General features: G+C 37.2%; 1 protein-coding gene across 9 annotated transcripts in view; it reads left to right on the top strand.

Moving 5' to 3' along the window:
• PPP1R12B (protein phosphatase 1 regulatory subunit 12B) overlaps positions 1-14,519 on the top strand; it is a 127,511-nt gene extending 112,992 nt beyond the window's left edge. For 5 of the 9 annotated variants that reach the window (XM_081325689.1, XM_081325685.1, XM_081325687.1 and 2 more), the window contains 2 exons: positions 3,987-4,166; positions 9,357-14,519. In XM_081325689.1, coding sequence (XP_081181815.1) covers positions 3,987-4,121 — 135 coding nt within the window. In that variant the 3' untranslated portion in view covers positions 4,122-4,166; positions 9,357-14,519. The remainder of the gene's footprint in view (positions 1-3,986; positions 4,167-9,356) is intronic. The other 4 variants (XM_081325691.1, XM_081325688.1, XM_081325690.1 and 1 more) reach the window with 1 other exon arrangement.
• Positions 14,520-25,996: the final 11,477 nt, after the last annotated feature.

Raw genomic sequence — 25,996 nt, 5'->3', positions numbered from 1 at the left:
TAAAATAACCTACTGTAAATGTGGACATTTCACCTCTTACTAATGAGAGATGAAGTAAATAGCTGTGAAACTGACTCTGTTGGAAAGTTTTAAAGCACACAATGTGTATGTGTGAAGTTATGAAACCCGGCCATGGCCTTATTCATGAGTTATTTATTGAGGTAACTTTTTAAACAAATACAGTATCCATTGGTGGTCTGCCACTTCTCTCTCTCTCTCTCTCTCTCTCTCTCTCTCTCTCTCTCTCTCTCTCTCTCTGTGTGTGTGTGTGTGCGTGTGTGTGTGTGTGTTTGTGTGTGTAAGAGAGAGACAGAGACAGACAGAGAGAGAGAGAATGAATAATAGAGACCATTTTCATTGTGTCTACATTTTTTGAATGACGTCCATTCTTGCATCATATGCTGTATCTGTCTGCAGCTTCTTTTTATACTAGAGTCACCTTGACTTAATATAGCAAATATACCTACATTGTACCTCAGTCTTGCCAATGCCGTTGTTTTATTTAGGCTTATCAAGCTTTCAAAAAGCTCACTTTTGAATCACATTCCTATTCTGTTGTATAGCAACTTTTTTTTCTTAGTGTCTGCAGCTCACTTACAAAGAGACATAAAAATCTAAACTGTCACAAAACACTTAAAGCTGTTTGTTGCCACATGTTGGCATAATAGGAACAAGATTACTGAACTACATATATTGTGATTTTAACCGTTTGTGCTTCAGTGTTTTATCTCAGAGTAGAGTAAGACTGTTCTAATTTGTGCAAGCCACAGTTTCAAAGGAATGTTCTGAAACATTCAGAGGTAGTGCAGGGTGCTTTTAAAACTTATTTAAAGTAGGAGAGAATTAATTTAGTTTCTCTTCTATTCAAAACCTCTCATACAGTTCCTCCTCTAATACAAAGTTGGGAGATATGCATGATAGATAAAATTGGCTGCCAGTACATATAAAATAGATTTTTAAAAAACTGCTACCTTTTAGCATGTATTAACTATCTATCAAAATAAAGGTGAGCTAAAATTGTGGGAAGGAGGAGGAGTTGACAAACAAAAAGCTCATGCCCTGCCCTCCTCCTCAGGGTTGCAAATTCCAACTAAAACCAGTTTTTGTCCCCTCTAGTTTCAATAGATTTGAGAGCATCGCAGATTTATATACTGTCTTCGCCCAACAGGAAAATGAATCTCTTTCATACACACATTGCAGTAATTACATGAGAATTGCTGTGATGGTATTTGGAAAAGACCTTAGGAGATTAGGCTAAGATGGTGTCAAGGGAATGGTCAGATAAGAGACAGCAGGTGACTAGTAGGTGGGGCAAGAGGCTCAGAAGAATTGTTCTTTCAGATCTGCAAGATTTTGGCAATGCAACTTTAAATAAAGTAGAATTAGTTCATCTGGTTGTGATTCCTATCTGATCTACTCTGCAAAGCCGAGATCTATCTTGCAAGACTGAAAGTACAATCCCCCCATCTCCATTACAGCCTAAGAAGAGTCTCTTCTGAGCCTCTTGCCTCTCCCACCATCCAGCTGTGGGCTATGCTATCTCTTATCTGACCATATACTTGCCAGAATTTATATTCCTGGTTAGAATAGAGAGTGCTTTAAAAATACAAGAGTAAGAATCACAAATGTTCAGATACATTTCTGCTGAGCATGAGTGGCTTTGAAGATTAGCATAAAGCAGGCACGTCAAACTGCCAGGCCGCAGGCCGGATGCGTCATGTTGAAACCACGCCCACCCCATTGCCAGCAATGGGGGAAAAGTCGCAATATGTCACGTGACATTACGTGACATCGTGAGTTTGACATGCCTGGCCTAAAGCATGGCTGACTGAGAAATTCTAGGAGTATGAAATAAAGTGGCTATATCTGGAGCAAGATTTAATTAATGTGTTTGAAATGGCAGAAATAAAGAGGAGGAGCCTGTAATTTAATATAATTACAGTTATGATTTGTAATTTGGAAACTGATTGCTTCTACATGCCCTTGTAAACTATTCTAATCAACTCCAAAAAACATCAAAAGCAAGATTACTGTGTTAGATTTACTGTATAGTGATTTCTCTGGAAATTGTTATTACAAGGATATACTTATCTTGTATTTTGGGGCGTAAACATTCAGTTTTTCAACAGAATAATTTTAGCATTAATATGCTAGGGAATATAATTATAGTGAGTACCTTTTAAATTATTTTGTTCATTTCTGCATTCTGCCTCATTTACATTTTGAGTTATTAGACAAATAATCTTACATTTTCTTAAGAAAACACAAATCTGTCATAGACAGATTTAGTGGCCTAATTATATACTGCTTGAATTATTCATTTTTTTCACCTTTCATTCCAACTTCCATACTGTTTTTCCATACTGTCTCCGATGTATTCTTGGCATCACCTGGCATGACAAAGTTCCAAATAGCGCAGTCCTGGAATGTGCTGGAATTTCTAGCATGTATACACTATTGAAACAGCAACATCTACGCTGACTTGGGCATGTCGTGAGAATGGCTGATGGTTGGATTCCGAAAGAGCTCCTGTATGGAGAACTAGTGCAGGGAAAGCACCCCAGAGGGAGACCAGAGTTGCGATATAAGGATATCTGCAAGAGGGATCTAAAGGCCTTGGGAATGAACATTAACAGCTGGGAAACCTTGACCTCTGATCCCTCAGCTTGGAGGCTAAAGACACAGCATGGCCTTCTCCAATTCGAAGAGACACTTGTGCAGCAGGCTGAGGCAAAGAGGCAGTCCAGGAACCAGCGAAATCTGGGGGCTGGACAGGGGACAGATTGTATCTGCCCTCAGTGTGGAAGGGATTGCCACTCTCGAATTGGCCTTTTTAGCCACACCAGATGCTGCTTTAGGACTTCTTTCCAGAGCACGATACCGTAGTCTCTCGAGACTGAAGGATGCCAATGACTGACTGTTTTAGAGAATATATTTGAACATATCTCCTTTTTTAAAAAAAAATGGTTTCTTATATAAAGGTTATATCCTAAACTAAATTTTCTAAAATTCTAAAAAAAAAGAAAAAAAAAGAAATAGAAATCTTTATTACAATAGATACTTTTTGAAGAAAATAAAGGTTTTAAATTTTATTTGTATTTCTTAATAAAGTTGTTAGAAATATTCACATATTTTAAAATGGAAATTTTGCGTTTTAAAAGATTCAGCACAAATGATGCCTAATGCTTGAACAGTTTAACTGAAAAGGGCATTATAAAGCACAGCACAGACAAACTGATAGGCTGCATTTGTGAAAGATTTCAGAGAATCACTAACTTGTACAAATTCACTCTCCTTTTCAAATATTGCTAGATGTTCTGATACTTTTTGGCTCCTGGTCCTTTAATATACATTAAATGATGGGAAGAGTCAGGGGAAGAGATTCATGAAGACACTTAACTTTTGTATCCAGCTCTTAGATGACAATCTTTCATTAATTGACAGTGGGGGGGAAATTATGCCCAGAATTGCCCTGATACCTGTTACAGGTATAATCAAGTTTGTGTATGTTTGTACAAATGTGCACATGCCAGTTTTGACTGCTGACAACAGCCTGGATAATCTGTAGTTTTCTTGTGAGGTTGTTTGGAAATGATTTGCCATTGCTTGCTTCCTAGGACTGAGAGAGTCACCCAGCTGGCTTTGTACCTAAGACAGGACCTGAACTCATGGTGTCTGGATTTCTAGCATGTTATCTTAAACACTTCACCAAACTCTCTCTATAATTGCATTTAGAGCTACAAAATTGTTTATTTCATGATGATAAATTTACCTTTAAATTTGAAAAGTGAGCAGAAGGAACAGCCTCTTTGGCTTCTTTTCAGTGTTTCTAACACTTCAGTGTGTTGTTGAGTTTCTTTTGCAATTTCACTGCTGTCCACCTCTCATTGCTGCTCTTTTTTCCCCTCACACTTGTCAATTCACGTTTCTGTGCTTTTTATATTTTGTTTTGTCTTTGTCTATCTCCTCCATGTCTCACTTTACAGAACCTTCATCAGCTCAAACAGATTCACACTTTGAGACAGATGAATGAGCAACTGCTGGCCGAAAACAGGGCTTTGACCCGGGTGGTAGCCAGGCTCTCGCAGTCCGCTGAGCCCCCAGAGTCAGAAGAGCTATAGCACCTCCCCTTCCAGTTGATCTCACCTCTCCTTCCATTCTTCCAGGCAGGTCTTTGCTCTTATTATCTGTTCGAGCTATCAACTACTCATTCTACTTTCTCCCTAAACGTGTTTAATAAGGAGGATGATACCCCAATAGCAATATGCCATTGAATAATTTCCTTTTCAAGTGCTGTTCCTTCAAGGTATAGTCCTTATTTTGGAGATACCATTCCTGATTTATAGAGTTGCTCCTTTTCAAGGTATGCATTTTCTCCATTGAGTTTCATATCAGAAAAATCTCCAATATAATTAAAAAAAATATTTTGGCTTTACTTTGCCTTTTAAAGACAGTGCTGAATAAAGTGTGAATGAAAGAAGTAGAATGAACGATCAGAATATAGGTGTGTGGTTGAGATATAAGAACCAGTAGTAAGTTACTTGATTTTTTTCATTAATATCTTGTAATCATCTAGAAAGTGACATTTCAATAATGCTGTAATACAGTAGAACTACATCTTTCACATTAACCTCTTCTCATTAACCTCTATGCCAGAGAAGATAGTTAATAATGCAGTTAAGACTCTAGATCAGTCAGGTCCTGTTCAAGGAGCAGCTGGCAGCAGTAGTCAGGAGAGTATTCTCATAAGTATATCTTGTGGACCAGTTGTGTCACAAGACTACTACATTACAGTCTATTTGGATTGCCCTTGAAGAGCATTCAAGAAGCTTCAATTGATGTGGAATTCATTAGCACATGCAGTATTGGGTGTCATAGTACACCCAACTGACAAGGCTACATGAGCTACACTAATTCCTAGTAGGCTTCCAAGTGCAGTTCAAAGTTTTGGTTGTAACCTTCAAAGCCCTGAATAGCATGATGCCAGATTACTTGTAGAATCCCAATGATTTTTACTGATCTCACCAGATAAGAAATTGAGCATGCTTTGATATCCTCGGTGGATCAGTTTCCCCCGAGATATAGACAGCATTGACCCTGAAGCCCGTGAAAACTTCCTTTACTCCAGACACTGAGTTTAAGATGTTAATGGAACTCTAGCATAGCCATGGCCATATTTAATATGCCAATAGTGAGGTTTTTAAGGGCCTCGATCTAGTTTTCCTTTAATGGATTTGTACCTTTTGGATGATGTTTTTATTTCTCTTCACTGCTCAGAATACCTTAGTTAGATGAGCAGCTACAGTATATAAATGTGTTCAGTGAATAAATGACTTCTAATTCTTGTGGTTCCAAGGAAATTCTGAAGATCATTGACTTGATCTTGAAAAGGCAGCATTTCTTTCATATTCTTGTGTCTCAGTTCTACTGTTTTCAATTTTAAAATATTGTACTTGATGTTTATCAAAATTGTAGTTGTTGTTGTAAATTCATCTTAATTAATTAAGTATAGATACCATCAAGTCAAGCTTAACTCCTAATGCTGTCATGGACAAACACTCTTCATCTTGACTTATCTCTAGCAGTAGCTGGAAACTGTATTCACTCCAAGATGGAAGTTGGATGTATAGAATCTACAGAGGTGATACATTATATGATGATACCTGGAATAACTTTGACCCTTTGCATATCCAAGAACAGAATTCTCTGCAATCTAAGAGTGGGCAGAGGTCTCTGTGATCTAAGCTCTGCCACATGTGGATTGGACCCTTACTAATGAATATCATGGGGAGGACTGTGAATTGGTTTCAGAATGTAATCAATGCTTCTTTGAGGGAAGAGTAGCTCTAGCAGAGATGTGAGTTTTCCCACTCTTCAAGAAGTCAGTCCTGAATCCAACAGAAATGGGTAACTTATCCTGTCCTCAAACTTTGCTTTTGTGGAAAGGTTGTTGAAAAAGTGCCAGGGCCAAAGTTTGTCTGTATTCATGATAGTTTGAATTCAGACTTTGATATGATGTGGAAATCATATTGGTCCCACATGGGACTCTCATAGGACTTGAATGGAAGGAGTGTAATCAACCTTGTCTCCTAGATTTCTCAGTGTTTGTTAACCACAGTATCATATGTGGACAAAGAGTGATTGGCACTGTCTCAACTACTTAAACCATCTGCTGCAAACCCTATGTGCATCCAACCTTAATCTGATGTAAAGAAGTTTCTACTGTAATAAGTGATATAGAAGTGACTATAGTGTCAATCGAACATGTCTTAAGATACTGTCATGGAATAGGAATAGGGAGTGAAATGGAATTACTCTTCTTCCTCGAATTTGGGAGTCTGCAATCTGTGAAAAACAGGATGGCTTATTTCTTTGGGAGTCTCATAATGGTGTCTTGCCTTGGAAATACATATTCTACGTATCTCTCAGTACTTAATATACTTTAATATTGGGGCCCAATAATTGTTTCTTCTTCTTTTCAACCCTTCTCAAGATGCTTCCTACTATTTTTGTTTCATGGGACTCTCATTGGACTTGAAAGGAAGGAGTGTAATCAATCTTGTCTCCTAGATTTCTCAGTGTTTGTTAACCACAGTATCATATGTGGATTGCATGGGAGTTCTGAGAGTTGGAGGTGCCAGATTACAGTGGTTCCACTGCATGTACAGGAATTGTGGAAGGGGATTAAAGTAAACCTCAAATATTCTCTTATATGAGTACTATAGGGCCTTAGGCCTTTCCCTTTTCCTGTTTAGTATTTTCATGAAGGTCTTGGGAGATGCCATGCACCGACTGAAATTGAAATTAGCATGCTGATAACCTACAGTTGTATAGTTTTATCCATCACTGCTTTTAAAGCCTTATATGGCCAGAGAGCACCTATCAAGGATCTCCATCTGTTAGGAAGCACGATGAGAGGAAGCCTGGTGGCAAGAATTCTCTGTGAGGGATTCCCCCTATGGAACAGCCTATCCCGTGGGACTAGGATGAGCTTGCTTTCATGGCCTCTATAATTAGTAAAGAAATGATTCTTCCAGAATATATTTAGCATTATGGGACCATTGGTAATAAATAGTGTGTGTGTATGCATAAACATATGTACAGTACATAAACATATGTACAGTATATGTATGTATGTGTGTATGTACAGTGTGATATAGATATAGATAGCTGTTTACTGCCCAAAGTAGATAAATTGCATAACTAAAATAACCGATAGCTCTTCCAAGAATTTTCTCAAATTTCTTAAAATCTAGTCATTCACTTTATCTGTAGCCTTCCCTTTCTTAAACTTTTGTCAACCTTGCAAAGCCTCCTACTACCCCTCCCAGCCCATCCATTTGCGTCACATGCTCAATTAAGCAAATGGTCAGTCTTTGTCTGGTCCCAGATTGACTATTCTTATGCTAAACTTTCTTCAAAATATATAAATGAAAGGATCCACAGTATTTTTCTTGCGCTCCCACTTTCACAGTCATACCCATCTATAGCATGTATAGTACTGTGTTAAAATCACATTGTGTAGCTCAGAGTTGAACCACAGATTTGATAAAAACCTTTGTGTACAAATAAGAAAAATCATATGTTATTTTTCTAACCCACTATTGTGGAGTCAGCCTTGATTAAAATAGTCTCACCAGTTCTGGATTCCTTTAAATTGAGTAGATTCTGTTACCTTGTCAGTCAGTCACCTCCTGTAGAGAAAAGAATTCCGGGATGATTTAAGGGAAAAGCAGGGATTAAATGCATTTTCAGAAATATGTTTGATTTGTTTGATTTGTTGATTAATTTAGATTCCTTTCCTTCATCATGCCTTATCAAAATATTGCCTCTCCTTTTTATGAGTAAACCATTTTAAGGATTGTTTAATTTCAACATGATTGCCCTAAGAATTTGTACATATTTTTATCCTATCAAATGAAAATAGAGATACATTGAGTTATTAGTGGCCAATTGTGCATTCTTATTGGCAAGAGATCCCAAATAAATTTGTGTTTGTGGCTCCACCTCACTGATAAATGATCCCCTTTCTTTGGGGACCAGCTGTTGAAGGTGTTTCAGTACTCCTCACCTTACCAAGCACTTTGTCATTTCTTTCAACAGAAGCCTATCTATAGGAATTCTTGGGAGCTGAGTGGAAGCATATTCATTAAATATGTGCACAAGCCGTCCTATTTTGTAAACTATTAAGAATCCAAATCTCTGGCCCAAAGTAGATTACTCTTGAGTGTCCTTGCCTAAGAATCACTTGGCATTTTTAAGCACAATTTATTAATACCACTTTTTCATAGTCCAAATTGTTAATCAACTATAGTAACATTTTACATTTCAAAAATGAAGAAAATTTAACCCAAAGTACCTTTTATTAGTTTATTTTGGGGAACACATAAAAAAGTAAAAGCCACTTTCAGTCTAGAAAGAAAAAACACTGACAAATGTTTACTAAAAACATTTTCTACAAAGAAGTCCATATCATTTTCTTCCCTACAGGTAGGTGAAATAGGAATTAAAATAATTGAAATAATAAGATCTAGTTTTTGAGCAACTTATCATTACTGTTACTTGTATGTTTGTACTCTATAATATGTAAAAGATCTACCTAAACCAGGCTCTTTGATCCATAACTGATTTGTCACACAAAAATTATATATATATATATATATATATATATATATATATATATATATATATATATATATATATATATATATATATATATATATATATATATATATATATATATATATATATATATATATATATATATATATATATATATATATATATATATATATATATATATATATATATATATATATATATATATATATATATATATATGCTTAAAGTGTTTAAAGTTAGTCAGTTTCCTTTCAGAATTGAAAAAAGACTATTGTTTTTCCAAATTTAGTTAAGTTTATTATTAAGAAGAAAACTGGATGTTATGAAAAGGGTAGAGGTTTATTAGTTATCTTATTTAGAGAGATAAGTCTGAAGAGAGGTGGTTATAGTATTTTCTGTCTTATGCATCAAAATAACTTGACTGATTTGGGGTATTTTATGCCTTGATATGGCTAAGAGCAAGGCAACATTTGTTGCTTTGTATCGAAGAGTGAAATCATGTGGGTCAACACATAATTTTCTGTTCTGCATATATCTGGGATAATTTCCCTCATCTGTTTTAGGAAGGTAAAATACTATTACATTGAGTAAGGAGAGTTGGCCATATGCTAAGCAAGAGCCATTTCATGAATAGAGCTTACTACTGTTTAGATTACCCCCCCCCCCAGTGGCTGGAATGTTCTGGGGTAATCAGCTCAGAAAGGTTTTGATGCTCTATCTTGTCTTTGAAACAGGTTTTGACAGAGCTGAAGTCAGACAATCAGCGACTGAAAGATGAGAATGGAGCACTCATCCGAGTCATCAGTAAACTCTCAAAGTAACATATTGAACAAAGGATGGGCAGAAAGAGGAGATTTCTGTGCACAAGCTGCCAACCCTGCCACCTACTTCTGATTTTCCGATTGAAAGAACTGCTGGCAATTTAGCCATGGACCAGTTGGCAACACACACAGCTCCTTGCACTTGCTGGGCATTTTTATTTTGCACAGTGCTTACCCCGCCCCTTTCTTCTAAAAGCATGCCTCACCACAAGTTTATTATTTTTACAGTATTGGAGTAATTTATTCAAAGGGACAAAGTGATTGGCACTGTCTCAACTACTTAAACCATCTGCTGTAAACCCTATATGCATCCAACCTTAATCTGATGTAAAGAAGTATCTACTGTAATAAGTGATATAGAAGTGACTATAGTGTCAATCGAACATGTCTTAAGATACTGTCATGGAATAGGAATAGGGAGTGAAATGGAATTACTCTTCTTCCTGGAATTTGGGAGTCTGCAATCTGTGAAAAACAGGATGGCTTATTTCTTTGGGAGTCTCATAATGGTGTCTTGCCTTGGAAATACATATTCTACGTATCTCTCAGTACTTAATATACTTTAATATTGGGGCCCAATAATTGTTTCTTCTTCTTTTCAACCCTCCTCAAGATGCTTCCTACTATTTTTGTTTCATGGTTGTTTTCTTTAGGACTATTTAATAGATGATTACACCTTATAACTGCCACATTCTTTAACTCACATTACAGTCCCTTTTTCTGTCAAGAATTCTGGTGGAAGGACGTTTAACAGCAAAAATTGCTTAGGTTGGATTTCCACTTGTATAAAATATGCAGGATGTATCTGCACAATCCATCAGCATATCTTTATAAGCAAAGTAATTAATTTACCAGTGAAGTAATAACATTGCGGTACAAATAAATTGGATTTAAGATAATGTTCAATAGGCGAAAAACTGAAAACACGAAAGTATTCACAGAGATTAAAAGAAGGCTGGTGGTTAGAGGTGCTTAGTCCAGTACAAAATGCTCTCTCAGTCTTGGTGGAGAGCCTTGATAAAATTATACTAATATTTGAGAAATTTAATGCAACGTTTCATTTGCGCAGTTGTAAACATAAATGCATTTGTCTTTAATGTCAACAGTAAGATCAGTAGCACTCACACCCAGGTTTCTGGTCATACTGGAAATGAATACATTAACTTTTATAGATTCTCAGAATACTAGCGGCTTCAGAGACTGTGCTTCTCTGGTTATAACAATGAGATTTCACTTGCAGCATTTAATATATTTTTCCAAATCCTGACCACTGCATTTCTTTTCTTTCTTCTTTTGTATTCCAAAGCATGATATCTCATTTTGAAGCTACACTTTTTGATCTTGATTTAGTCCGTTTTCACCTTGATTAGAACAGAGCCTTTGAGATGTAAGAAAAGCAGTTAAACATAGATACAAGTGAGCAGTAGTCTTCAGACCTTTTTGCCATCATTGCTCAATAATCAACACAATGTGACTTTTTAAATCTATTGTGGACTACTATAACAAAGAGATGACTGACCTTTTCTCTTTCATCTTTTTGTTCTGTGTACTCATGTGTTCTTCTTGCTTTTATTAGCTACAGTGAAAGGCAGAATTCTGTTAAGTGCCAGGAGTTGCCACCTATGAGGTGACTAATTAAGATATTGGTTGTATAAACGTATCAAAGTCGGATGTAGTGATCAGTGCATTCACTGTACTTAGAGCTTTCTGGTTTAGCTCTGAGGCTCTCAGCAGCCTATTGGTTTCCTCTGTTCACCTTTTTGGGAACTTTGGATATTGTCCAGGTTTCAAAGTAAGTCTAACAATTATATATGGAAGCTAAACACATTTTGTCATTGCAATGAATTTTATTCATGATATTGCTTTTCTACTGCCTAACTTATTTCAGTCCCATAGAGGATTGCAGAGGGATATGAACAAAAATCTTTTTAGTATGTCCTGTCAAGCTGTATCATAAACAGTCATGAAAATGAAAAATGAATCATTCTGTAAGAGTTCCTGCATACTACTATTGTTATTTTATACCTGGAATATAGTAACTTAAACCAACCTCAGTTTTAATATCCAAAAATCTAAGGAGAAACATTAATAAGCATACTATGAAGAATTGTGCCCCATCTAGTCAAGAGTTGGAATTAGATCAAATTGAATTCTGCCTAGAATTTTCTGAGCTGATTAATCATGAAACAATCCAATATGCCATTATGTCACCATAAAAAATGTTTTTATTTGGGGGAGGCAGTGGGGTAAAAACTGATTATTCCATGGATGTCATTAAGATGAATGACAACATCTTAACAGTTTAGGCCTAAATATTTTTTTCCTTATATTTTCAAGGATTTCAAACCACCTTCAAACTGTTAAAATGAACCCATTTTTATCCTGATGCAAAGAAAATCTTAGTCCAGTTCCAAAAGCTGAAATATGAATGAGATTTGTTCCTTCTCTCAAAAAATGGTGAAAAGGAAAATCTTGAATGGAAGTTATTTATTTCATTTGAATTAAACACTGTAACTACCAACCCAAGAACTAGTATATGGTTTAATAGCTTATTCTAAAATTTTCATTTGAAACCAGGAAGTATTTCCAAGAAACTCCCTGATTTAATGAGGGGTTGAATGTGTACAAAAGGCCTATTCATGTTTAAATCAATTATTTTAAGTTTTTTATATGATCAAGTAAACTTTTCTCAAGAATTCAGGACTCCTTGTTTTTAAAAGATATCAAGAACAAAAATATTACTCCCTGTCATTGGTTATTGCTCTGACCTAATTAAGTTTAGATTCAGATGAATGTTCTGTTTTAATTGTGCAGTCAGCTAAAATGTTATCTGCATCATCTGCAAATGATAGAGGAGAATGGTTGAAAGTCTAATCTGTGACATGAATGCTTTCAAGCTTGTGGATAATAGAAGTTTTTATTTTAAATGGGAATGGAATGGTTCTTCTTTGGTTCTTGGTTCTGAAAGCTTTTCCCTATGAATTTTTCCAAATCCTTGTGCACGTACTTTAAGAAGCATAAGAAGAAACACAATTTTATTCCTTTCAAACTGAAAGAAATGTTCAGTGGGATTTGGCTACTAAAAATTAAGTTTCATATGAAATTAGAGGTATTACATGTTAAAAAAACTAAGTATAGGAAACTATAGAGAAGAAAGTCTTAATAGCCATTTAGCGTTAGATTGGTTTATGTTACAAGAAGGCTGTCTTCCTAGTAATATGGATAAACTCATAGAACATAAAAGGTTGAGAGAAAAGCTTTCAGAAGGCAGGGTTTTGTAGGTGCAAGAGCAAGTAGATATGAGTACATTTGTATTTAAGAAAAGTTTACTTAGTATTTATTTGTTTCTATCCATATTATTTTATTGTTAATGGAAACAATTCATGGGTGAAATCTGGATGATCAGGGAGCATTAGATGAATCTAACGATCATTTTCCAATGCATATGCATTTGATTTTTACTATTGGAAACTAATCTAAAGTCATTGACATATCACTTTCTTTTTTTTCTTAAGGGATGTTTATGTTAATAATTACCATTTAAAACACTTATTCCCATGGAATTACTCAAGTATAAGGCTAAACATGTTTCTGTTTGCTGATAAAGCATTGAATATAGATTAAACACAACCCATGGACTATCACTGATATATGAAAGATTAAGGTTTGTTACTTCTTAGGACAAAAATGAGATACTTGTGACTCTTCAAATGGTCCTGGAATCTCAGCATCCGTCACCATTGAACATGATGGTTGAGGATTCTGTAGTTCAGTAATTTCAAAAGCCTTCACTTCCCCCATTCCTGCTTTAGACTAAAGTTAACATTTGTCCCTAACTGAACAATATGAATGTAAAAAAAAATGTATGTGTCCCTTCTGGGACATCTAATGAATACCCAACCCATACAAATATTTTATTATTGTGAATGTAGTCCTTTGCCCCCATTTAAACCTGAGCCATTGGGTCATCAAGTTCTTCTTTCAAATTACCAGGATGTGGAAAGTAACCAAATCTTTTCCCAAAATTGTGGAGAGTTTGAAGAAGAGGCCCCAGTGTACACCAATAGGACTTCTACAGTGTATATGCAGATGTCTCTCAACACATACTTTTCAATTATTTTAGTGCTTACCAGAACCTAAAAATGAACTTATTTTGACAGGATTTTTCGCAAATTGAATGTTCCTTCACAAAGAATTGTCCTTGTCCACTTACATATATGCATTTTTATGAAGTCCTTCAGCTTTGGTACAATAGGCTTTGTTTTCCTGTCTTTGACCTTCCAGCTCCACTCAGCCTGCTGCCATGTTAGCTAACATGAGAGGAAAGCTTTTGACTTCAGGATATTAAATATGGGAAGCAGAAAGTCTGCTTCTCAAAGGCAACTATAATATCTTTGTTTCAAGCCTTCAGTTTCCCAAGACTTTTTCTTTGAATGGTGTGTTTCGATCACATTTATTCTGTGTTTGAAATATTTTTGTGTGATTCTACTAAAGGCAGCATGTTCCAAGAAGAGTTAGCTTTTGTTTTTGCTTTTTTACCAAGATTACTCCTTAGCAACTTACTGATGATTTCATCCACTCCCCAAGATTCCTTTATTTCATGGGGAAAGTTGAACTCTGGGTGGATATAACTTTGTATGTTCTTGAGCCAACAGAAGGGTTCAAATTATGTTAAAATCTGTATCTTTCCACTCCTGTTTAGGATATAATATTGAGGAAAGTCAAAATCTCTTACTGTAAAAGCTATTTCTGAAAAAAGAACAGCATCCTACTGTTGGCTCATTAACTTCCCACATGCAAATATTCTAAGTGTTATCTGTTTTTAAAAAACGTTTTACAATTCTTTGTACATAACTAATTGGAGAAAAGAGTGGCTTGTGCGTGAAGGAAGAGAATGTATTTTTATGCAACTTATTTTGAGTGGCCTTCCAAATTTTGAGATGAATGTTTTTGTTTTCCTGATTGTTACATAGTATTCTAAGTATTATATGTTTGAAAGTTTGAGAATAATATTCACATCTATAATGCTTGTAAACACAATAGTATTTATAAATGAATAAAACAAATGCTTTAACAACTGTCCAAATGTCTTAACTAATGAAAGCGTATGTTTTCCTGCAGTGAGACTTATTTCCTTAATGATGAAAACAATTTCTCTTTTGATTCAAGTTTCCTCACCACTTCATATATTAGTACTGCATTTGCTTGACTCTTAAGAAATAATGCCCAAGATTATAGTGCTAAGCATAATCAGATGTAAAAATGAAGCAGCGGTATTGAGAATTTGTCTGAACAATGTGGTGAATCAAGTCAGACTAGGAATTCTGATATGAGGAAGTTAAGGATTTCACATTGTGATGAAGTAGCCATATGAACATTTTGCCTTGCTGTTTAAGATGACTTTCTGAAATAGGATCTGTCTGCCCATTTTTTCCCAAAGTGACAAATGATAAATAGAGCTATCTGCCTGCAACTTGGTTCAATATGCAAATATGGAGTTTCAGTCTCAGTATAGAGCAGGGGTGTCAAACTCAATTTCATTGAGGGCCGCATCAGCATTGCGGTTGCCCTCAGGGGGCCGGGTGGGTATGGCCAGGGTGGGCGTGGCCTACTGGGTGGGCGTGGCTAGAGTGCATATGGCTTACTGGGTGGGCTTGGCCAGCTCTACATGGTTCGCATCAAGGGTGCCTATGGGGGCCTGGGCAAGAGTGGGACAGATCTGAGGGTCTCTGGCAGGAGGAGGGTCTCTGGGCCAGGGCCGAGGCAGTGGGGGCCGTTCCCTCACTGTTTCCAGGATGGCTTCGTGGGCCACATGAAACCACTTCACGGGCCGGATCCAGCCCCCGGGCCTTGGTTGTTTTCTTGCTGATGATCCAACTAGGTAACCTCATCAGTGCTAGAAGGGAATGGGGTTTGTTTTCTGTTAATTTACCTGTGGCTTGCCCTGTCATTGTTGATGGGAGTGCTAATTAGTGTACTTGGAAGAGGCACTAATCTGTAGATTAACTTTTAAATAAATACCAGAACCCTGGTAGACATGAACACATGGTCCTGCTCCCTGCTGCATTGCTTCATTTACATAGGTAGGAAAGCATTTTTCTTCCTGGAGAGGCTGAACCACTCACACAGTAGATGAAGAGCATGTTGCATTAAACCGGCTTAAAATTCTATAAAGAGTGGTTGGTTAGCAGAGGAAGGAACTATTTTCTGCAGGATAGGAGGCAAGGAAAACCAGGTGACTTTGGTGTCTTTGTGTGCCATTGCATCCCAACCTGATCAGAGACAGAAACACTGTTCTATGAACTGCCATCACATACGGCAAAACTACTGAATCAAAAGGAGCGGCGGGGGGGGTGGGTTTCATACTCCTTATGGTGACTTTTTGTCCTTGCTTTATTAATAATTCCTTATTAGGCAATTGCTTTTTGCGGGGGAAGATAGATAAATGTTATTAAATCCACAGGGGTATTTTTTTAATGAGAATCACTGAAGGAAAGCTACCATCAGCATTCCAGTGTAGGAAAGGAAATAATTCTTCTTAAACAGCACCCATCCAAGGTTTTAATGTAAAAGCGATTGTCATGGCTGCATCTCACCTATGACAGCAATCTTATGCTAAGAAATTGTGTTTGTTTTTTGCAGAAGATATTCAAATGTAATATCAAAAGGTTGGGATATTTTGGAGAAATCATTAAGTGTGTTGCAGTAACTGACAGGACTACTGTATATAGCATGTAATAGGCTGGCAGATAACTAAGGCAACTGAGGAACCCATGTATTGCAAGTTGTATTCCCCACTTTTCCAGTTTGACCACAGAGTATTTCCATCAATACCAAGCAGGATATTCTAAAGCATCTCCATAAAACACATCAGTGATAAATTGGTTATTGGCCCTGTTCCAGAAGAGAAAATTAAGTATGTTTACTCTTGCTGTTTCCAAGTTACACAAATATCTCAGGGGCTGCCACAAAGAAGAGGGAGCCAAGCTATTCTCCAAAGCACCTGAAAGCAGGACAAGAAGCAACGGATGGAAACTAGTCAAGGAGAGAAGCAACCTAGAACTAAGGAGAAACTTTCTGACAGAACAACTAACCAGTGGAACAACCTGCCTCCAGAAGCCGTGAATGCTCCAACACTGGAAGTTTTTAAGAAGAGACTGGCCAGCCATTTGTCTGAAATGGTATAGGGTTTCCTGCCTGAGCAGGGGGTTAGACCTCCATGGTCCCTTCCAAATACTACTAGCTACTACTAACTACTACTTCTTCTTCTTCTTCTTCTTCTTCTTCTTCTTCTTCTTCTTCTTCTTCTTCTTCTTCTTCTTATTATTATTATTATTATTATTATTATTATTATTATTATTATTATTATTATCTCAGAAGTCAATGGATGGCTGCTTTGTTACAAGTGAAATAAAAGTTATGCAACCTAAAAGTTGTAAAAAACCCACACACAGTGGAATTGTCATGGGGATACATTGCTCAATAAGGTGTTTAATACTGTGCTTTTCCCCCAAATAGTTAGCTAATCATTCATATACACTACAAAAAGGTTTTGGCTTTGGGGTGCTTGTTTGTGCAAAATTTGAACCATAACCTGCATTTGTTGCAGTTTAGTTTGTCAGCATTTTGGAGAAAGATTCAACAGCAGGAATTACCCATGTTAATTCTTTTTAGACAACAGGAGGAACATGACAGTTTTTTATTGGAAGGTTTTAGAAAAATTACAGGTACAGCCACAATGTTCCACCTATCACCCTAATGCCTAAATCCTATACCAGAGGGAATAATCAAGCCCAGTTTCAATAAGCAGAATAATCTGGAAAACAAGTAACTTCTTGTACACAATTGAATTTATGATTACAGAATAGAAAAGCACAGGTTGGAAGGACCTCTGCTGTTGATTTGTGAGAAATATGTAATTAGCTGCTCTTATCTTTCAGATTTTCTCCACATAATAGTTAGCCCCAAACCAGGAATTCATCAGAAATGTGAGCTCTGAAATGCCAGTGCCCCCACCTGTTGGCCAGTAATTTTTTAATTCACAGTCAATGGAATGGCTCTTTTGTGCATGGAATGGCTCTTTTGTGCATGAAGGAAAATTTAAGGAAGCATATCTGTGCATAAGGCTTTCTGATCCAGGACAAAGTCCAATCGTAGCAACAGCGAGCCAACCCGGAAACGAGTCTAAATGGGTGCACATGTATTTGACTTAACAAAAGTGTTTTATTTTGAATCAGGTTCAAAAGGAGGTTATTCTTCTGTAGACTACAGGAGCTTCTAAGAAAACTCACCTCCTCCCTTCTTGTAACTTAGAAATGATCCAGTTTCTCCCTTAATGACCTCAAAAATAAAGTGAGACTCTAAGGAAGGCAAACCTGATGGTACAGTAATTGGGGAGAAAATTTGCAGTTTAGCAAGGAAGGTCTGCTTCACTGCTGAGGCCAGTGAAGATTTGCAGCAATGTGCCTACGTTTCACATACAAGTGCAAAAGTATCCTACTTTGAAGAATTCATTTTTATAGCGGTGTGTGTGCGCCACCCAATCTGATCCTCTTCTGGGTTCTTCTTCCAAGAATCTCAAAGACATGCCTGTTTGCAGACGTCCAAAGCTTGGAACTAAAGGGGTACGCAACCTTGGCTTTTTTATGACTTGTGGACTTCAACTCCCAGAATTCCTCAGCCAATTCTGGTAGTTGAAGTCCAAGAGTCATAAAAGAGCCAAGGTTGCCTACCCCTGGAAGCAACAGTATTATCTAAACTATTCAAAGTGTATTTCTATGCATATTATTTTAATAACACTTTGCTGCAATCTTTCAGGTTTTTAGTTTGATCCATCAATTGCACTTAGAGATCTGAGGTACATTTTATCTAAACTGAAATAGGATTTGAAGTAAGACCTTATTAATTTGGATTTCTCATTTATGTCAATGCATGATTGCGCCTATGTCAGAAATAAATTTTCCAAGCACCTTTAACTGCACATTTGGCTGGGTTTGCTAGTGATTGATTTTAAACCAAGCTCTTTAGAAATATAAAAGGCAAGCTATGTAGAAATGAAGGAAAGGATTGTATAGAAATGCTGGTGGCCTTAGTAAGATTGTTTATACTGTATGATTGAGATTATATTAATCTGGTGTTTCCCTAAATATGTTGTATTTGGACCCTGAACTCCAGTCCCCAAAGTGCTTTTTCACGAGGCAACTGGACTTTCTTGTTTTTCTTTGAAGACATTTCAATTCTCATCCAAAAAGCTTCGGTTTCTTTGTCTTACAGGAATAGCAATTTTTAAAAGTTGTACAATGAGACAAAATCATCATGCAGTTGCCAAAATTGTGTATAATCCTAGTCACAATCAATTTCTTGGTCTATTTATTCTTAATTCTTAAGTAAAGGTAAAGGTAAAGGTTCCCCCGCACATGCGTGCTAGTCGTTTCCGACTCTAGGGGCTGGTGCTCATCTCCGTTTCAAAGCCGAAGAGCCAGCGCTTGTCCGAGGACATCTAGGTGGTCATGTGGCCGGCACGACTAGACACCAAAGGCACACGGAACGCTGTTACCTTCCCACCGTAGTGGTCCCTATTTTTCTACTTGCATTTTTAGGTGCTTTCGAACTGCTAGGTTGGCAGAAGCTGGGACGAGTAACAGGCGCTCACTCTGCTACACGGCACTCAGGATTTGACCCGCCAAACTGCCGACCTTCTGATCGACAAGCTCAGCATCCTAACCCACTGAGCCACCGCGTCCCTTAATTCTTAATTAATTCTTAATTCTTAGTTATTCTTAAATCTAAGATCCAACAAGTTTGTGTGTGTCTACTTTGTAAATAAACACAAAGAACATCTAGATATTTCAGCTAATTTCTTTAATAAGGAGACACATATCATTACAAAATAACAGGTTGACAATAAAGACAGAAACAGTCCACATGAGGATAAGGTAGGGAGCATTAAAAGCAGCTTCCTGCAGGCTTAGGGGAGTTGAATTCATGTTGCACCTGAAGTAGGGAAGATAACTGAAGATGAAGACTCCAGTAAATTTAATCAGTTTGGGAAGCTTCTACATCACAAAGAGGAAATATGGCTGGAATGGGAAGGAGCTGCGGTCCCACCCTACACCTGAGTATCAGAAGTCTGAAGCCTTTTGTAACCTAGCCTGTAAGTGGGTCATCAGGACCATCTCTTCATACAGCTGCTCTAATTTGGAGATTGGGGTGCCATCATCTCCCTTTGCAGTTATGCCTTCAATAGCAGCCTCAAGTGCTATTAGGTGGTCAAATAATGATATGCTGATCTTTGTTCATAAATATAGTGCTAAAGGCACAAAAGCACCTGGCACTTTAAAGCAGGTGGGGAAAATCCCAGTTAGCACTGTATTTTTCTTCCTGGGCCATTTGCAACACTTCTGCACTGCATCACTGCTTAGATTTCTATAGTTCAAGTACCATAAGAGTAGTAGTTTAGCAGTACCTGATGACCAAGTACACTGTCTTAATCAAAACTGCCTTGACGATCTTTCAGATACTTTATTAATACTGCACCATTTTAAACACTAGCCTGTTTCTCTCAGGATTGAGTCCTGGTCCTCTTATCCATAAACAACCAGTTATAAAATTACAGGAAGTAAAGGCCTCTTTGCCATACATTCCTTAAGCACAGAAGTGATTTTAGTTAAATTATGCTAGATAGCATTCTGAAAATTCTAGCTAAAAAGTGCTACCTTCATAACATAAATCTTGAAATGCTCACCAATCTTTCCTCAGTTTGAAGCTGTGCAACACAATCATTTGCACCAAAGTGTAATGTCCATGTACACAAAACATGGTTGCATCAGTTGTGGGTCTCTTAACCACTAAGAATTCTTACTGAAAAAGGCAGCCACTATTTTAGGCAGTAAAGCTGTGCAAGCTTTAAAAATTTACTTACAGTTCACTTTAAAAGCAGTAGTATCTTTTTCTCAGTATTCCAACTAAGTCTTGAAAAAGAGATGGCTACTTAGTAAGACAGTTGCAGCAGTCGTGAGAGCTGAAGCATTTCTTCCAAATAATTTTGAAAGCATATGTTTTATACTCTGTTGCCAGGCATAAAGTGACAGAAATGATCAAACTGCTAGTATATGCCAAATAGCTCTATTTTTTTTTTCAAGCAAAAAGGAAAGAGCTCCAGTGTCAGTTACTGCTTCTCTATTCTGGAAAACTGCCCAGCATTTAAATTTCCCCCAACATGCCAGAGTAACACCATAAGAAATTCAAATGATGGTCAGCGTCCCAGATACAGCCACTGCTATCCTAATCTTGCCAAGAGGAACAGCCAAATAGGTTACGAGTACTGATAAACCTGCCAGATGTTCCATTTCCCAAGTCTGCCACCAGAGCCCCTATACACAGGCTAAGAAAAGGCTTCAGACCAATGCCATTCATAGCCTAACAAGGTCAGACCCCAGGCAGGGCCTCAGCCTCAAGCCAGCCTTATCACTCATCAGTGACCCAAGTGGATAACATAACAGTTGGACAGCAAGACAGACAAAGAAAGCAGGGACAGGGAAGCAGAGAAAGCAAGGATCACCTGTTAGCCAATCCCTGTTTCAGGATCCTGGCTGCCCGTGATCTAATATGGCTTCTAAATTTGCTTCAACAGTAGAGGTTTCAACACCACACAGAACATTGAAGCTGCAGTGTTGCGGCTATCTGAACATAGTAAAAATGCCACCAGTTTTGCAAATATTATACAAGACACCGATGAAACTTACTGCCATCTTGTTGGTGTTATATCTTATCCCAACCCCTCCCTGCTTTCACCGAGTATATATTTTAATGGATCAAGCATGCTTTGTTGCTTTTTTTTTTCTTTTAAAAAATTATTACTTTTTATTGAAAATAAATGTATGTTGTTACGACCATTCTCTGATTTTTTTACAATCACCCTCTATTGCATTAGGTAAAATAAATTCATTCACACCACATTTTAAAAATAAGTCTGTAGCCTGGCTGTATTTCTAGAAAATGAATGATAATCCACATATTGTACGAGTTTTGCTTTTGCATGCTTTTACTTAAATACTGTGTTTGTTGTCATGCATCATTTATAAGAAGGTTGTATTTATGTTAATATTAGATCTCTATAATCATTTTATACATAAGTACACACAAATGATGGGGTTTGAATGAGGCTTAGATGGCTTAATTGATTCATTTTCTCAACCCTTTTATGCAGAAAAGAAACTCAACAAAATATATTACACTGACTGTTAAACCATTTTAAACCATAAAAATAGAAGCTGTATTCAATAAAAGGGTATGTTTTGATTTATTAGTACTAATATTTCCAGTTCCCTGCCTTCAGATAGGATGGCCTGGGTGATTAGCAGAAGGAACCAAAGCAGGTTTGCATGATGAAGTAGCCATTTTGCCATATGAACTATTAAAAATGAAGATACTCAGCTGTTTATTCTAAGCTAGTGAGAATACAGCAGCCTTCTTGCACCTCAGTGACATCTTCTTTCCACTGTTCAAGTCAATCAAACTGACGATATATACCTTTTAACATGAATTGCTATGTGCATCCAATATATTATTAACAAGCCAAGACTATCAGAGCCCTTGCTTTCAGCACATTTTTTTGTCTTTCTTCTGGCAGAAATATTCTTCAAATGTGAAGTAACAATGTGAGTAGAAGCACTATCCTGGGTTATAAGCACCAATGCAGTTAAGCAGTTCAGGTAGGCATCTGTTTTGTAGTATGAATGAAGGAGTGAGTTATAATGGATACAACTTACAGTATAAGTACAAATAATCAAGCCAGAAAGGAATATGAAGTTTGAGGGCTCTCTAAAAAGTGTTCATTTCAGGTCAGATCAGAGTTACAAATCAATACATTTAAATGGTGCATGTTTCCTATTGACGTGTCTGCCTTTAAATAATGACCTCTTGAAAAGAAGCTAAGAAATGAATTAATGACAGAATGATGAGGATGTTTTTGCAACTCAGAGCAAACATTACTCTCAAACAATGGAGAGTGCAAAACCAGAACTGATCCCACATTCTGTAGCTGTGGAAAGGATTCTGCAGTCCCCACTGGTGATAAAAAGGAAAGACAAAAGAACTATTGTCTCTGGAGACAATATTTTAATTCAGTATTTCTTAAACTTGGCAACTTGAACATGTGTGGACTTCCACTGCCAGAATTTGAGTGGAAGTCCGTGCATCTTCAAGTTGCCAAGTTTGACAATCACTGTTCTAATTGATTACAGCAAAAATAAGAATTTGTCAGACCCTATCCAAACTATAGGCAACTCTAAGGGGAACTGCTTCCATCCCTCCATCTCATACGTAACAGTTTTAAAGAGATGATGCCTAATTTCAGTTCTGCTTACCCTGAAAAGCAGAAGACCCAACAAGAATATGATCAGCAAAATTCCATTCCTTCCTTCTTCCAGCTAACCTTAGACATGATATGATAACAATCCCCTCAATAGTTTATAATCCCACCAGGAAAGGTACCTTACTTGTCAAACTTTTGCTTTTAGTGGAAAGAGATCCATCCTTTTCTCAGAACATTCTCACCTTAGAGCAGTTCTGCTCTCAAGATCAGTGAAGATGCAGTCTAAACCAAAACTCATATCTGATTTCAGAGCTCCACCAGGATGCATTAATGATGCTTGAAATCTTATATTGTTGCCAGCTGGCAGTATTTAAAGCTAAGAGGCACAATAGAGGAATTGGGCACACGTTTCACTTACCCCTTTTCTTTGTAGAGCAAGCTTGCATCAAACTTATGTCCACAGAAAAGTTCAATTAAGTCTAATTTTTCTCAGTAAGCATGTAAACAATTACATACACTTCTTCAGAGCCAGTGATGAACAATTTCAATAGTCCCTATGTGCAGTTAGGGTCAAAGTTCCAAGTGTGATAGCTCACATTGAAGCAAGGTAAAATTATAGCTATTTAGATGTAATTAAACAAGGAAGGGGATTTGGGGAGCGCATACAGAAAGCTTTCAACTGTCTTCTCTCTCTGCTTGGATATGCCAAGGCAGTTTCTTTTGAAGCATTTAAGCAGATAGTAATGTTTCTCCCTCCTCACTAATTGTACAGAATCAACTGTCTTGACTCAAATTGTGCAATTTTCATCTGTATCGACCTGTCTATCATTTGCATTAATTCTTATCCTTAGAGGTCTCACACAGGAAGCTCAAAAATCCTTCTGGCTTGACCTTCAGACAGGGGTTCATGGTTTGATTTGTTTACATTTTAGTTACAAGTGGAACAAGCAGTCCTTCGATTACTTTGGTCCTTATTCGCAGTCTAAATGATGCAGCAATTATAAAGATGACCTCACTTGGAAGGTTTCTTTTTTTCTATCTTAACTTAAAAGGAGGTGAGAAACAAACTATTCTTTGAATATATAGCACTACTCAGAACCAGAATGGAATGCTTTGTGTATTAGCAACCTGCTTTTTGTTAGGCCCTGATCCCTTACAGGGAACACAACTAGCACAAAGACAAAGCAACTAATACCCTTGAAGGCAATGCTGGCAGATGGTTAAAGCTAGAATTTAGGACCAGATGCAAGACAAATAGGTACAGCCAGGAAAAAAAACTGCTGAATACACTGGAACCTTAGATTTCTTCTTTCTCTCTCCTCTTAAAACTGTCTGATTTAAAAATCTGTTCCCATTGTATCTATACTTACACAGCCACCAGTCGGACACAAGTCTCAGCTCTGCTCACTCAGCCTCATAACTGGAAATCATTCTTTTACTTCTATCAACCCCAATCAGTTAATCCCCGGGGATATTCCAGACGAAAGCAATTCAGTGGTCACTGATAGAATAGCTACTCTCTCAAACTTTACCAGACTCATGGTTCTGATGTTTCACCCTCTTTTCATTAACTCCTAATTCTATATTAAACTCTAAAAAGAAGCTTTTATTTCAAAATCTTAGTTCCTAGCCCCCATTTAACCTCTTTCCACTACCATCAGTCTGAAAAGGTATCTGTATCTGGCATTACATTAAAAACAGAGGCGGTGGGCGGGGGTGTGTGTGTCAGAAATCAGTGCAAGCACTTGGTAACAAAGATAATATGGCTTGACTTTCTGGGATTAGCAAAGAAATCATGAATGTTTTGGCAGCCAGACAAGAGAAGGCCCAGTTGCTTTTGATGTATCTTTGGTCTCTTGATTGGAATGGATTCACTTTCCCATTAATTTCTGGCTTTGCTCCCTTAATTAAATGTGACTGGTGGGGGGTGAGGGGGAGACAAGGGGGAATTCCCAACTGATAGTACTTTTTCTTTAAATTAAGCTCTAAATTAAGCTTTCTTAAGATACTTATTGCACTCTACTAGCCACTAGATGGACCTTCCTGATGTTTCTAACCGATCACCATCTAAAAGTTCCTGCTCTTCAGCATTAAAAAAACACAGTCCTCAGTCTCAAGCATTTTCTTCACATCATTTAAATTCCAAATTCATAAAAATAAACATTTTCCACCAATCAATCTGTAACACTCAACAGATTTAAGTCTATTGTGGTTTTAAAAGGATGGCAGTAACAAGGCATGATAGCAAATGTCTGCAAATCAACCGAGGCCTATCATTTTTATCAGATTTGCAAAGCTGCCTGAAACTCTTGACGTAGCTTTTTCTGATGCATCTAAGCTTGACACTGCTACCAATTAGATGACTATCTTAGAAAGAGTGAAATATTCACATAAATTGATAGCTTGTGAAGCCCGACATAAATATCCCACAATGTTTGGGTTTTTCCCCCCCAAGAAAAAGGACATTTTTGCACTCTGTCTTCCACAGAAGCATGCATTTGTAGATTTCATACTCCAGTGATCTCCTGGTACTGCTCCATTGTTCTAATTAAGAACAGAAAATTCAAAGGTTAACAGAAGGCCCACTATATTAGATAGCTATTACAGGCAATTATCATTTGGCAACTTGTATGTTTCAAACCTTAGTCCTCTTATTACAGAGAATTAATCCACTACTTATCCACATCTTCAGAGATGTCCCAGTGCCAGTATTGCTTTTCCCGAATATTCCTGATAGATGGCTAATGGCCAAACCTCACTGAACACAGTTTTGCAGGAGTGCCTTTTTATACACCTTGCTTTTTTTTTCCTAAAGCAAGCACAGTGTATCTGGTCATCTCACATTTTCAGGCTCTGGTATCATCCTGTAGCACAAGGTCTCATTTAAGGAGGAAACTCCCAAAACAAGCAAAAGCAAAGCTGTTTTGTGTTGTTATTTGTGGTGGTCTCAGGAAGACCCAAGTAAAAAGCTTGCTGTACACTTGAAGAGAAAATACACAGAGAGATGGTGGAACATGCAGCAAACCAACTTGGAAGAATGTAAAAAGAAGGAACCACCATGATTTTAAACCACTTCCTCCTGGATACTCTTGAGTTCATCCGGATTCCCTTGCAGCCATCAAAGAAAGAGTGTTGCAGCTTAGAAAAGAGAACAAAAACTAAATGTTGCCTAACTGAGGTATTGATAGCTCTGGATCACTTTGAATGTTCATTAGGTGATGTTGGAAAATGGAGCTGC

The sequence above is a fragment of the Vipera berus genome (assembly GCF_964194415.1).
Source record: "Vipera berus genome assembly, chromosome: 3".
Classification (NCBI taxonomy): domain Eukaryota; kingdom Metazoa; phylum Chordata; class Lepidosauria; order Squamata; family Viperidae; genus Vipera; species Vipera berus.
The sequence above is the reverse complement of the archived record's forward strand: the minus strand, read 5'-3'. Positions and strand labels throughout refer to the sequence as shown.